The sequence below is a fragment of the Podarcis vaucheri genome (genome assembly GCF_965113315.1).
Source record: "Podarcis vaucheri genome assembly, chromosome: 17".
In the NCBI taxonomy this organism is placed as follows: domain Eukaryota; kingdom Metazoa; phylum Chordata; class Lepidosauria; order Squamata; family Lacertidae; genus Podarcis; species Podarcis vaucheri.
This window is the reverse complement of record NC_138755.1, coordinates 35,606,430-35,621,071: the sequence shown is the minus strand read 5'-3', so window position 1 is coordinate 35,621,071 and position 14,642 is coordinate 35,606,430. Positions and strand designations below refer to the sequence as shown.

Genomic DNA, 14,642 nt, shown 5'->3' with positions numbered 1-14,642 from the left:
TGGGTGGTACAGGCAGGCTGAAGTGGTACAGCCTCAACCAGAGTTTCCTGAACTTTGGTCTTCAGCTACCAAATTCCCATCATCCCTGTCCACTGGTCCTACTAGCTAGGGATGATGGGAGTTGTAGTCCAAAAACACCTGGAGACTCAATTTTGGAAAACCCTGGACAAGACAGTTTTACTGCTTACATGAGAACTAGCTTTTAGTTTCAACCTCTTGTTGCTATTTACCTATCCCTCTATTTTCCCACCACCACTGAAGATTCAACGTCTGGGGTACAAAGAAAGGCAGGATCATTGAAATCTGTGCAAGAGAGAGCAATGACGACCCAACCATCTTATATATTTATATGGGGCTCCTTTGAAGGTGACCTGGAAACTACAACTAATCCACAATGCGGCAGCTAGACCGGTGACTGGGAGCAGCCGCCGAGACCACATAATACCGGAAAGACCTACATTGGCTCCCAGTACGTTTCCGAGCAAAATTCAAAGTGTTGGTGCTGACCTTGAAAGCCCTAAATGGCCTCGGTCCAGTATATCTGAAGGAGCGTCTCCACCCCCATCGTTCTACCCGGACACTGAGGTCCAGAGCCGAGGGCCTTCTGGCGGTTCCCTCACTGCGAGAAGCCAAGTTACAGGGAACCAGGCAGAGGGCCTTCTCGGTAGTGGCACCCGCCCTGTGGAACACCCTCCCACCAGATGTCAAAGAGAACAACAACTACCAGACTTTTAGAAGACATCTGAAGGCAGCCCTGTTTAGGGAAGCTTTTAATGTTTGATGCATTACTGTATTTTAATATTTTGTTGGAAGCTGCCCATAGTGGCTGGGGAAGCCCAGCCAGATGGGTGGGGTATAAATAAATTATTATTATTATTATTATTATTATTATTATTATTATTATTATTACTACTACTACTACTACTACTACTACTATTAGGGCACCACAGGTCTGCAAGTGGGGAGCATGTGTTTAACCATTCAACCCAAGTAAATAGTCAGAGTCTATAATAAACTCAGTACCACCTAACAGCAATACTTTCACACTTACAGAGTGCGTGTACTTGGTTGTTATCAGCACGACACATAAAACACGAAGAGAGATGTAACACTGAAATTACACATACACTTCTGTAAAACAATGTTCCTTACAGGTGAAATTAGGCAACCATTCAGGTTAAAATGTTGCATGGATGAAGCAATTACTTTGTGGCCTGCTTGGTGATCAAAGCCCTAATGCAGATGATCAAATAAATGGGATCTGCAAAAGAGAACCAGGCACAACCTCCATTTGTGCAAACATAATTCCCCACCTTCCCACCTGAACCAGGCCATTGAAAAGCTGATGCGAGGGCAGAGTACATACGCAGATATTCTCGAGTTACTGTGAGTGTATTTGGAACTCGTGTCGCTAGCTGTCACCATGCTGCTGGCATCAGAAAAGAGATCCGATTCTGGGCAGTTTGGCAATTCGAGATCTGCAAAAGTCAGTCACCTGGATCAGGAGGAGAAAGAACAAAACATCCCCCATACCGCCTCCTAAATCCTCCCCACAACAGTATTTCTGTGACACCTGGCAATCTCTGACAGGCCTTTTTCTCCAAAACAATTCTGCCAGACAGCTAGTTATTGCTGTTCCATCTCACAAAGGGAAGCCCAAAAGCAGGGAGAGAGTGACTTTGCAAAGTCGCTCCACAAGTGAGCCGTGATTTGAACCTGGGACGAAACTGATTTGATATAATCATAGACCTGCAATTCAAACTTTGGCCTCCATGGTGCTAGTCCATAAGAACATACACTGACTCCTTGCTGCTATAAGGCTTATCCAGTTCAGCCTCCTCTTCCCAACAGTGACCACCCATATGCCTCTGGGATGCTGAAGAAGAAGAAGAGGAGGAGTTTGGATTTGATATCCCGCTTTATCATTACTGGAAGGAGTCTCCAAGCGGCTAACATTCTCCTTTCCCTTCCTCCCCCACAACAAACACTCTGTGAGGTGAGTGGGGCTGAGAGACTTCAGAGAAGTGTGACTGGCCCAAGGTCACCCAGCAGCTGCATGTGGAGAAGCGGGGAAGCGAACCCGGTTCCCCAGATTACGAGTCTACCACTCTTAACCACTACACCACACTGGCTCCCTATGAACACGGCATAGAGGCAACAGTGACCCTCTCTACCCAGTTGTTTATTCCTAGCACCAGGCATTCAGGAGCTAATATGAGGATATTTCACCCCTCCCATTGCAATAATCTGCTGACAATGTTTCAGAAAGGAGGGGGCGGATTTTGCTCATTACTTCTTCCGCTCCAGCCTGACTTCAAAGGGAGTCTGAGTGTTATCTGTATATAGATAAGGCGACTGCTCAAGCAGCTGTAGCACTCATGCACTCCAGCATCTCCGATTAGTCTTTAGTTACTTAATGCAGTAGCTGTAGAGAATAAAAGAAGTTATACTTCAGAGCTGTCGTTCGTGTGGTTCATGCTCTGCTGTGCTCCGCTGACTTTGGTGCTCACAGCTCTAAGTTGTCAGTCCACAGCACTTAGACCTGCTCCCTGCAGTGGAAGGTCTCTGAAATTGCTTTCCCAGCTCGCCTGGCCCAGTCAGGGCTGAAGAGGTTGAGCCCAGTCGTTGGCACTGGCTCAAAGGCAAAGCTCACATAATATTGCCTGTGAACCTGGAGGTAGCATGAGTAGCAGCCATTGATAGCTTTATCTTACATGACTAGGTCTATCTCAAAGCACAGCTTGAGCCCGGGAGCTAATCTGTGGCAGCACACAAGACCCTAACCCAGTCCATACCTAGCATCTCATTCCGGGCTTGCTGCTTCAGCTCTCTGACCACAGAAAGGCGCTTCTGATGGCAAGAAAATGCTGCTTTCTGAGTCTCCAGGAACGCCAAATGATTTTTCTGAACTATTGAGGGCGACAACAGGGGAAGAAGCATTTTGCAGTAAAACTGACGCAGGCACATTAAAAACTTTGTCTAAGCAAGGAGAAACCCCATATCAAGAAGACAGCACTGTACAAGCTTAAGGCAGGTTGTCAAGGTGAATCTTCCCTGGTGTACACACCTTATCCTGGCACCCAGAAAGCTAGCGTATCAGCACAATCACAGTCTTATTTTTTATTACATTTATTCATTGCTTTTCGGAAAGGGGTCTCTCAAAGTGGCTTACACAAACCCATAAAATGCAAATCATGTGAGAACCAAATACGCTGATAAAAACAAGGGAATAGGCGGACTGCCAGATGAAACTACTTGACTATGCAGAGATGGTGAGATTGGCTGGGAAAATCAGAAATCAGGAGGATCAAAACTTCAATAGAGAACGGGACAAATATCGATTATATGTAAAAGAACACTGTAAACACTTGAACACTTTGGCAGGCTTTGAATAACTCTTGCAACGTTACAAAGGCTTTGGATATATTGGAGGACTAAAATGCGGATGAACTATAATATGCAGTTGATTAAGATATTTAAAGGCCCTCTACAGAGGACATGTGGTGTGAAGAAACACAAAGTAACCAGGGAAGGGTTTAGGGGGAAGTCAACCCTTTCAATATTTGGAAATGAATATATATTGTTATTGTATAAGTTTGTTATTATTATTCAAAGGACCCAGGGTGGGGAAGAGGGAAGTTCTAAGATTCAGAAGAATCTTGTTTTATTTCAAAAAAAATGTTTTTCGATGTTAATTGTGTGATCTATTTTGTAAAACCAATAAAAACTATTTCTAAAAAAAGAAAAGAAAAAACAAGGGGGGAATTACCTAAAAGTGCTTGTCTAACAATAAAAAGGCTGAATCCCCAACCCCACTAAAAGAGAAGGCAGAATTTCATTTTGAAACAGTTCTCTAGTCATCTCTGATGGGCTAGCTTTCCATGCACAGGAAGGTTTGCTTTGCACAAAGGAAACATTTGACCACACAATTCCCCGCCTGCAGTCTGAAGTTGCACGATCCAGGGGGAAAAAAGTACTATAACATGCAGTTTCTGCATGCCAAGACAACAGTTATCAATATCCTTGCACAAGTGCTGATCTCAGACCAGTAGAGTCCCACATCCCAGTATCCCTGTCTTGCTACAACACCTGGAATCCCAGCAGCCCCACACTTCTGAGAGCATCCCAGCAAACATGAAGTGGGAGCTTTACCTTCCAGCAGAGATGGTCTGAAGTTGGTCTCCAGAATGTCAGTCCTGTTATATTTGTAAATCTGGGAGACAGAGGAAAAAGAGAAGGGACATAAAAACCCACATCAAGGTTGTTGTTGAGTGACAAACACAAATTCATTCAACAGGCAGGTAACGAAAATGGGTTCATGTTTTGAAGGATCTCACCAATCTTAGGGCTTCATCCCAAGTGGTCCCTTCCAGGAGAAGGAGGATGGCCTCTTCGTAATCCTGGAAAAAGGGAAGCAAAGCATTTTCTGCCTTCTATTTTTATGTTTATTTGTCGCTTTACACAGGCCTCAAAGCGATTTACAGGAAACAGGAAATTATGTTCACATGTGGTGGGGGTGTAAATATGTACATTTTTTTTTTTTTGCAAAGTGTGTTTAAGGAGACAACAGAAATCAATGGGTTAAAGCTGACCGAAAGCCCAAAGGTAGCAATATTATCCATTTACGATGGAGTGGAAGGTTCGCAGGCTAGGAATGACTTGTTCACATATTTATTGACAGCTGCATGCATTATGATAGCTAGGAAGTGGAAGAGGCAAGCAGAATATAAAATGGAAGAATGGTATAAAGAGGTGTGGGATATAGCTATTAATGATAATTTAACATGTGCCATTAAGGTAAGACAGGGAATATGCAGGAGAAATGATTTTGAGGAGATATGGAGGGTGTTTGCAGAATTTGTACTGTTAAAACGGAAAGGGGTCAAACCATCACAAGAAGTGTTGAAATTTTGGGAGGTTGGTTAGTTACAATGGAATGGTCCTGAGGGTGGAGTGCACATTTTTATTCTTATTCATTTATGATTATTACTTTGTCAAAAAAAAATTTAAGTGATTTACATATAGTAGTAAAATAAGAGAGCACAGCATATGAAAAGGGGGGGGGGAGCACAAAGTGGTTAATAAACTTAAGAATTATGAGGATATGTACAACACAGTCAGGGCTTTACAAACAAAATCCCAGAGGGAAAGTATAACAAACTACAGAATATAATTACACTGAAAGCTAAATGGGAGTACTGAATATTTCTCGCACACATTGATTTTAATTTGCCGGGGGCAGGATCTAGCTCACTGGTTGTTAGTTGGCCAATTCTTGCCCTATGTATTTCATTTATACAGTGGTGCCTCGCAAGATGAAATTAATTCGTTCCGCGAGTTTTTTCTTCTTGCGAGTTTTTCATCTTGCGAAGCACGGTTTCCCATAGGAATGCATTGAAAATCAATCAATGCGTTCCTATGGAGACCGTCCGGGGACAGAGGGGAAGCGCTGCGTGCCTTCCCCTCTGTCCCCGGACCTGTTTAAAGCAAGGGGTGGAGGGGAGAAGATTGCTTCTCCCTGTTGCCTGCCCCGCAATCTCCGGGGACAGAGGGGACCTGTTTTAAAGAAAGGGAAGGGGCAGCGGGGAGAATCGCTTCTCCCCGTTGCCGCCCCTTGGTTCAAAAGGGGTCCGGGGAGAGAGGGGAAGGCGCGCACGCCTTCCCCTCTGTCCCCTCTTTTGAAGCAAGGGGCGGAGGGGAGAAGATCGCTTCTCCCCGTTGCCGCCCCTTGGTTCAAAAGGGGTCCGGGGACAGCGGGGAAGACGCGCTGTGCTTCCCCGCTATCCCCGGAGCTTGCGGAGCAAGCTTCGTTTTGCGAAGCAAGCCCATAGGGAAATGCATCTTGCGAAGCGGCTAAGAAAATGAAAAACTCCTTCGTCTAGCGAGTTTTTCGTCTTCCGAGGCGTACGTCTTGCGGGGCACCACTGTATCCCGCTTTTCTTCCAAGAAGCTGAAGGCAGCACACATCGTTCCCACCCCCTTTTTGATCCTCAAAACAACCCTGTAAGATATGTTTGTCTGAGATGCAGGGACTGTTCTGAGGTAAAGCAGTGAGCTTTGTGGCCATGTAGGGATTCAAACCCTGGTTTCCCAGGTCCTAGTCTGACACTCTGACCGCTGTACCGTAATATCTTTAGAACCCAGGCCAGACAGCACAAAGAGACACAGGGGTAGTAAGCTGGGAATCTGAGCAACAAGCAGCGGGGGTGGAAGAAGAGAAATTATTATTATTATTAAATTTGCATACTGCCCTTCGTCTGAAATTTAGGCTATACCTTGGCATATTGTTCCAGGAGTATTGCTGCATCTGCATACTTCCTTTTTTCAACAAATTTCCCTGAAAGAAGGAAGAGAATTACCGTATTTTTCGCTCTATAACACGCACCCGACCATAACACGCACATAGTTTTTAGAGGAGGAAAACAAGAAAAAAAATATTCTAAACGAAACATTGGGTGTATGATTTCTGTGGTTCATGCTGTGGCCACAGACATGTGATCTGACGGTGAGTTTGGGGTAGCCCAGTGCAAAAATCCTGAGGATCCATGTGGATCCATGCTTTGTAACCACGTTTTAAGTGGGGAGGGAAGGAAAAGCACTCAAGGGACAAGGAACACGCGTGGCTTGGGTGGAGAAGGATGCTATTCATAATGCAGAAGAGGGGTATAAGAGGAGAAGGCTCCTCTCCTCTCCCGCTTTGCTGTCTCAAAGCGGGCCATGGAGGAGGTAAGGAAGGGGAACTATGGATCCTCTGCTCACGATTGCAGCAGATCCCCCGCCATCCGTAGGCATTCCCTCCATAACACGCACAGACATTTCCCCTTACTTTCTAGGAGGAAAAAAGTGAGTGTTATGGTGCAAAAAATACGGTAACTTAAAAAAAATTTTTTTTGGGGGGGAGAAGAAAAAAGAAACATTTCTTGGTAAAATAAACCCTGCCTGTGTTATTGCTTTAATATATTGCGGGTTCTGATTTCCTCCTTGTACGTGATCCCCATTAATTAAAGATGCCAGTCCTTAAATTAGATCAAGTCGTCGTCAGCAGCAGGGGATTCCATTCATTCGTATTGCCTGGTAAAATGATAAAAACTACAGCATCCTGATACGAAGTGTAACTGGCATATAAATTTCTGCACCATAGCAACCCCACTCCTTGCACAGACTTATGCAAGTAGAAACTGCTGCACGGATTTAATCTGCATTAATGAATACTTGCTCTCACTATTTGGGCTTCAAGGAATTCAGCAGTGGGGGGGGGGGGAGAGAATGGCAAAGAAGGGAAGAGAAGCAGATAACATGGAGGGAAAGTTGGCTGTGCAGGGCATTTGAAGTGCTGTACTATTTCCAACTTCAGGATTGTTGTTGTTTAGTCGTGTCTGACTCTTCGTGACCCCCTGGACCAGAGCACGCCAGGCACTCCTGTCTTCCACTGCCTCCCGCAGTTTGGTCAAACTCATGCTGGTAGCTACTAGAATACTGTCCAACCATCTCATCCTTTGTCGTCCCCTTCTCCTTGTGCCCTCCATCTTTCCCAACATCAGGGTCTTTTCCAGGGAGTCTTCTCTTCTCATGAGGTGGCCAAAGTATTGGAGCCTCAGCTTCATGATCTGTCCTTCCAGTGAGCACTCAGGGCTGAGTTCCTTCAGAATGGAGAGGTTGGATCTTCTTGCAGTCCATGGGACTCTCAAGAGTCTCCTCCAGCACCATAATTCAAAAGCATCAATTCTTCGGCGATCAGCCTTTTTTATGGTCCAGCTCTCACTTCCATACATCACTACTGGGAAAACCATAGCTTTAACTATATGGACCTTTGTTGGCAAGGTGATGTCTCTGCTTTTTAAGATGCTGTGTTACTTGATCTAACTTCAGGGTGCTCTGTCTCAAAACTCCTTTTGGTTTCCAAGGGATTCTTCTGTAATCTTCTGTCAGGATCAAATCCAGGGTAAGGCTGAGAATGGCCCTCAGGCTATCATGCGCCCAACTCTCCCTTAAGAGAAAGTAGAAAACGAACCAGGAGATCCCATACTTTGTAGAGGGAAGGAGGGCATACAGGCCTGAGGCCTCCTCCCCATCTCTTCCCAACTAGTAGCTCGGGCAGAATGCATAATCTGAACAGGCCTTGAGCGTACAAGAGACACAGGCAGGGGGCCATGTTATGGATCTAACCTGCAGCCGGGATGTAGGGTTGCCATATTTTGAAGAGCAAAAAGGAGGACGCTATGACAACTCTCATTTTAAATACCCCGACTATATGTAGGCTATAGAAGCTGTGATATTTTGCGGGGGGGGGGCAGGTGAAGAGAAGAGGAAAGCAAGTCTTCATACACACACACTAAATTTTCACAAAAATTAAAAATAAAATCATTGCATTAAAAACACACACATAAGCTAATACATTTTTAAAAAAATCTTGCTAATATATTAACTTGCATACATTGCTTCTGTAAATATGCAATAAACATTTCCCATTCTTTTTTATATTTGTTGTCAGCTTGGTTTCTAAGTTTCCCAGTTAATTTAGCCATTTCCGCATACTCCATTAACTTAATTTGCCAATCTTCCTTATGGGAAAGCAAGACTTCAACCACCTATGTCTCATCCAGAAAAGTACAGTGATGCCTTGGTTCTCAAACACCTTGGTACTCAAACAGCTTGGAACCAAAACACTGCAAATCCAGAAGTAAATTTGCGAATGTTTTTTGGAAGCCAAATGTGCTCCGTTTTGAGTGTTAAGCTTCTGTTTTGAGTGCCACATTTCTGAGTGGTCTGTTTTTGCTATTTATTTTGCTATTTTTGCTATTTATTTTTGTTTTTGCGGCTCTTTTTGTTTTGTGTTTGTGACTGTGTGGAACCCAGTTCAGCTCCTGAATTGATTGATTGTGTGGCTGCAGTATATTGTTTATTGCCTTCATTTTATGGATCAATGATCTCATTAGATAGAAAAATTCATGTTAAATTGCTGTTTTAGGAATAGATTAATCCATTTTGTGTTACTTTCTATGGGAAAGCGTGCCTTGGTTTTGGAACGCTTTGGTATTGGAACGGACTTCCGGAACGGATTAAGTTGGAGAACCAAGGTGCCACTGTATAGCCAGAGATATTTTGGCAACTTGAAAAAATCCACCCGGACAGAGATTTAACCGCTGAAAAGGAGGACGTGTCCTGGAAAAAGAGGACAGGTGGCAACCCTGGAGCAGCGCAAACGAGAGGTTGCATGCATTTCTGAATGCTCACCTGCCATGCTCCTCGCCAGGTTGGCCAGCTTGTCTTCGGTGTAGCAAAGCTCGCCGGCTGCCGTCAAGGCCAGCTGCCAGTTACCGCTGATCAAAAAGGCACCCAGCGCTCTCTCGAATGCACCGCAGCGGAAGAAGATCAGCCCCGCTTGCTCAGGGAGATGTTTCTGGATCAAGTGTTCTCCATAAGCATAGCTAACAGTCTGCAAGGCAGAGACATAAAGAAATTGGGAGTTGGAGGAGGGATGGCTACTTTGCACTGGCGGTTCCCTCACGGAAAGCTTTTAAGGTTTGATGTTTTGTTATGCTTTTTGCGTTTCCAAGAACAATTCCAAGTGTTGGTGCTGACCTTTAAAGCCCTAAATGGCTTTGGCCCTGCATACCTGAAGGAGCGTCTCCACCCCCATCATTCAGCCGGACACTCAGATCCAGCTCTGAGGACCTTCTGGCAGGTCCCTCACTGCGAGATGTGAGGTTACAGGGAACCAGGCAGAGGGCCTTCTCGGTGGTGGCGCCCACCCTGTGGAACGCCCTTCCATCAGATGTCAAGGAAAGAAACAACTATCTGACTTTAAGAAGACATCTGAAAGCAGCCCTGTTTAGGGAAGTTTTTAATGTTTTATCGCTTTATTATTATTAATAATATTAATATTCTGCTGGGAGTCGCCCAGAGTGGCTGGGGAAAACCAGCCAGATGGGCGGGGTATAAATAATAAATTATTATTAATTATTATTATTATTCTTCACTGACTGGACAAAACAGGTGAAATATCATAGTATGGCCCACACATTCGCTATTGTTTGGTTCCCTCTCATCTCCTATGTTTCTAAATCTTTACCATAACTCTCCTAGCTCCAATCACCCATGTCTCCTTCTGGGAAGACTCAACAAGACGGACTAAGAGACCTTATGTTCTCAATGATTTCATTTCTACCTGCTAAATCTATCATGTGATACTTCTTTAGGATTTGTAATGAAACATGACGCTTACAGTACTCCATTTTGTTGTTTCCTGTTTGTTTGTTTTTTGTACATGTTCTTTAAGCCAATGAAACAGAATTACAAAACACACACACAGACTCTTGACTAAATGTTGAACCTTGTGCATAACAGGCTATGATGGTGTGCGCAACTGCTATTTTATTTCTTGATTTAGAAATAAAACTTTATAAAAACATGAAGGAGAAGCCACTGAATTAACTGATATACAGAAAGAGCTGGTCACCCTTCAGGAAAAATGGACTTGGCTTTTAAATTGATGAAGTGGTTTGGAGTAAGTTATCGGCCAACGTCTAGCCTGTAACCTGCCTTTTATGACTGCAGTATAGCAGCCTGTTCTCACAAGTAATAAAGTAGTACAGTGGTACCTCGGGTTACATACGCTTCAGGTTACATACGCTTCAGGTTATAGACTCTGCTAACCCAGAAATAGTACCTTGGGTTAAGAACTTTGCTTCAGGATGAGAACAGAAATTGTGCTCCTGCGGCGCGGCGGCAGCGGGAGGCCCCATTAGCTAAAGTGGTGCTTCAGGTTAAGAACAGTTTCAGGTTAAGAACAGACCTCCAGAACGAGGTGATGCTGTAATAAGAAAAAGGTACAACAATGGGGAAAGTATTTCACACACCTTGTACTCCTGGGTGTCTGGCAAGTATAGCTTCAGGGCTTCATTAAATAAGTTCTGATCCACCACCAAGTTCAGGAACTCTGAAAAATGCTCTGGCCCTGAGGGGAAAGCAAAATACACTTTCTTGGGAAGAAAGCAAGCAACGGGTTTCACGTAACTGCACAAGCCCATCTGGGCTGACTAGAGTGGGGTTTGGCTAGGCAAGTCCTAGCGTGAAAGCAAAACTTTTGAGCTACCTGAGGACAAACATAAAAATCTTAGCTGGGGGCGGGGGGGGCACGTTATAGCCCCAGTTATTCCAAAAGAAAAAAATTAAAATATAACGTATTTTTCGCTCCATAAGATGCACTCCCCTCCCTAAAAAGTAAGGGGAAATGTGTGTGTGTCTTTCTCGGCTGCGGCTCCAACCTGGTGAAACGCTCTGTCACAAGAGACTAGGGCCCTGCAGGATTTGACATCTTTCCGCAGTGCCTGCAAGACAGAGCTGTTCCACCAGGACTTAGGTCAGGGCACAGCCTGACACCCTCCTCTGGCAATCCGCACAGAATTTTTGCTTAATGGTTGCCATCAATTTGATTTTAATTAATTTTTATAATGAAATGTTTTTAGAATGTTCCATTATTTTATTGTTGTTAGCCGCCCTGAGCCCGGCTTTGGCTGGGGAGGGCGGGATATAAATAAAATTTATTATTATTATTATTATTATTATGGAGCGAATGCAGGCGGGAGGCAGGCGGGAAAAGCACCCAAGAGCCGAACACACGCTCTGTGCACTCTTTAAAGGGAACGTGGCTCTTGCGGGCTTTTCCCCGAGGAGGGAGAAGGGCAGCCCGTCCCTGATGGGCTGTCCTTCTCCCACCTTGTCAGTCCCTTCTCCGCGAGCTCTTTAAAGGGAGTGCGGCTCTTGGCTGGCTTTTGCAGGAGGTGGGGGAATTCCCCCACCTCGTAGAAAAGCCAGCAAGAGCTCCGCACACACGCTCCACGCGGCTCGTGAAAGGGAGCGCTGAGCATAGCCTGGGGTGCAGACAGGCTCTGCTCAGCGCTCCCTTTAAAGAATATTTTCATAGAATCATAGAGTTGGAAGAGCCCACAAGGGCCATCGAGTCCAACCCCCTGCCAAGCAGGAAAGACCATCAGAGCACTCCTGACATATGGTTGTCAAGCCTCTGCTTAAAGACCTCCAAAGTAGGAGACTCCACCACACTCCTTGGCAGCAAATTCCACTGTCAAACAGCTCTTACTGTCAGGAAGTTCTTCCGAATGTTTAGGTGGAATCTTCTTTCTTGTAGTTTGGATCCATTGCTCCGTGTCCGCTTCTCTGGAGCAGCAGAAAACAACCTTTCTCCCTCCTCTATGTGACATCCTTTTATATATTTGAATAAAACTTTCTTTCTTGCATTCCCCCTCTAAAAACTAGGTGCATCTTATGGAGCGAAAAATACGGTAGATACGTAGCCTCAGATCCAAGGTCCATTATCCCAGCATTCAGTCTCTTGAGGGTGGACAGGAAGGAAAAATCCTGAAAATGTTGGCTGCGTTCAGATAATCAGTTTATTAAGCCACTGTTGTTGGGTAAAGGTAGGAGAAACTTTGCTGCTCCCTTTACCAAGATTAGCAAAATGGGGGAGTCTCTAATCAGCTACAGTTACCAGAAAAGATAAGATGCGGCAAAAGGGATCTTCACCCCCCAAGAGACCACACAGCCAGGGTACCTACCACATTTGCTGAGATGTTGAAGAGCCTTTGAATACCTCTTCAAATATTTATCTATAGAGTATCTCTGGTAATTGTTTTCCATTTTCTTAAGTTTGTTTAAGAATGGGAGATATTCCTTTGGATCCTGCCAAAAAAGAGGGTATTAAGAAATGATTATTTTTGAAAGGCTTGAGCTGCAGTTGCCTAGTTGTCAAAGGAACGGCATCTGGAACAGTCTCCCCCCAAATGCAGCCTAGATCTGAGCAGGAACTATTTGCCTTGTTGTCGTTGTGTCAAAGGACACATTCTATTTTGAGAAATTTTGTGTTCTTGTTGTAAACTCATTCACTTTTTCTAATGAATATTTTTCTCTCCTTATTTTTTTATTCCTTCCCTTCTTTTTTGGGGGGGGTTTGGGGCTCTCACTTTTCTCGGCCTCTTTTGTCCCCACTGTCATTTTACAGTGGTACCTCGGGTTAAGTACTTCATACGTTCCGGAGGTCCGTTCTTAACCTGAAACTGTTCTTAACCTGAAGCACCACTTTAGCTAATGGGGCCTCTTGCTGCCGCCGCACCGCCAGAGCACGATTTCTGTTCTTATCCTGAAGCAAAGTTCTTAACCTGAAGCACTATTTCTGGGTTAGCGGAGTCCGTAACCTGAAGCGTATGTAACCCGAGGTACCACTGTATTCAATTCCTTGAGAAGACGCAGGTGGTTTTGTTCACGTCATGACTCAACTTCTGACAAAGCAACGTCATGAACACTCTCCAAAGACGCCCCACTTGGGTCGCCACAGGCCAGACTTAGATGTTGCCGGACTCTAGTTCCCAGCAGTCCCTGGGAGAGATTGCCACAGACAATTTAATCAGCAGTGTGGGGAAATGAGGCAAAAGATAATGAAGGCAAAGAAGAGCTAGCGCTAAGAAACAGGTGTGATCTGCAGGAACTGCACAGAATGGACAACCCTGGATGCTTATGGCTGTGTATACACTGTACCTTTTAAAGCCCATTTCCTCCCTCAAACAATTCTGGGCACTGCAGTTTGTTAAACGCTGCTGGGAATTGTAATTCTGTGATGGGTAAATCACAGTGCCCAGAATTCCCAGAAGGAATGTGCTCCAGTCGTACTTTAAAAGGTTTAGTGTGCATGCAGCCATTGACAGGAGAGGAGCTTGGGTAGGAGAAGCAATTCTTGGGAGTGTATTTTGAAGTTATATACCACTTTTTTCTCCAACGGCTTAGGCTGAGAGGCAGTGACTGGGCCAGAGTGGGAATTCGAACCTGGGTCTCCCAGGTCTTAGGTCTATTGCTTTAACCGTACACTACACTGGCTCTCCCCTTGAGAGAGTATTTTGATAAAGCAGTGACAATTTTTGTTGTTTTTGTTCCGACATCTAGGACAGGGCAGTAGATGGGCTATGGGAAAACAAAACACAAAATTACCTTCTGAGACTTCTCAGCAACCATGATGACTAAATCGAAATCGTATGTCCCCAGAGAATGATCATACAACTCATTGACATCTACCAAGTACAGCAGGTATTTGAGAGCTTCTTCTGCACTCACAGATCCAGCAGTTATTGAAGTTTGCTCTGCAGTTTAAAATTATTATTATTAAAAAAGACTTTCAAAGGGCGACTGCTGAATCAGATGATGTCCAAGGAAGATGTTGCACAGAAACGTATGAACTTGTTTAACAAGCAAGCACTACCATCACAGATTGATTGCATCAGAAACTGAGCTTTACTGTACAATAAGCAAGTTTCTTGCCCTCATTGTTCCTTAAAAAAATATTGGAAACATGAGTCCAGCAGTGGTGAAATGAGCCCAAACATCCCCTGGTAAATGTAGATACTGCCTAACAGCCTTTACAAGGCCCCAATCCACCAGTTTTAAACCCCATAACATGTGTCCAATCAATTCAATCCTAATAACATACCTCGAAGCTTACGAATTCTCTGCAGAGCTGTTTCCAGTTCTGGGGGGCTCTTTTTCACATGAGAGGTCAGTATGGACAAACAGTATCTAAAGAGGACAGGGGGGAAAGACGGGTGTTAAAACCTCTGGACTTTAGGTAGTTGTTCATT

General features: G+C 44.6%; 1 protein-coding gene across 1 annotated transcript in view; it reads right to left on the bottom strand.

The window, feature by feature from the left end:
* Positions 1-14,642, bottom strand: part of ELP1 (elongator acetyltransferase complex subunit 1) — a 48,171-nt gene that overhangs the window by 5,423 nt on the left and 28,106 nt on the right. The window contains exons 24-33 of the mRNA XM_082205315.1: positions 14,495-14,580; positions 13,999-14,147; positions 12,576-12,699; positions 10,860-10,957; positions 9,235-9,436; positions 6,276-6,337; positions 4,338-4,400; positions 4,153-4,213; positions 2,796-2,909; positions 1,367-1,478 (exon numbers count right to left, since the gene is read on the bottom strand). Coding sequence (XP_082061441.1) covers positions 1,367-1,478; positions 2,796-2,909; positions 4,153-4,213; positions 4,338-4,400; positions 6,276-6,337; positions 9,235-9,436; positions 10,860-10,957; positions 12,576-12,699; positions 13,999-14,147; positions 14,495-14,580 — 1,071 coding nt within the window. The remainder of the gene's footprint in view (positions 1-1,366; positions 1,479-2,795; positions 2,910-4,152; positions 4,214-4,337; positions 4,401-6,275; positions 6,338-9,234; positions 9,437-10,859; positions 10,958-12,575; positions 12,700-13,998; positions 14,148-14,494; positions 14,581-14,642) is intronic.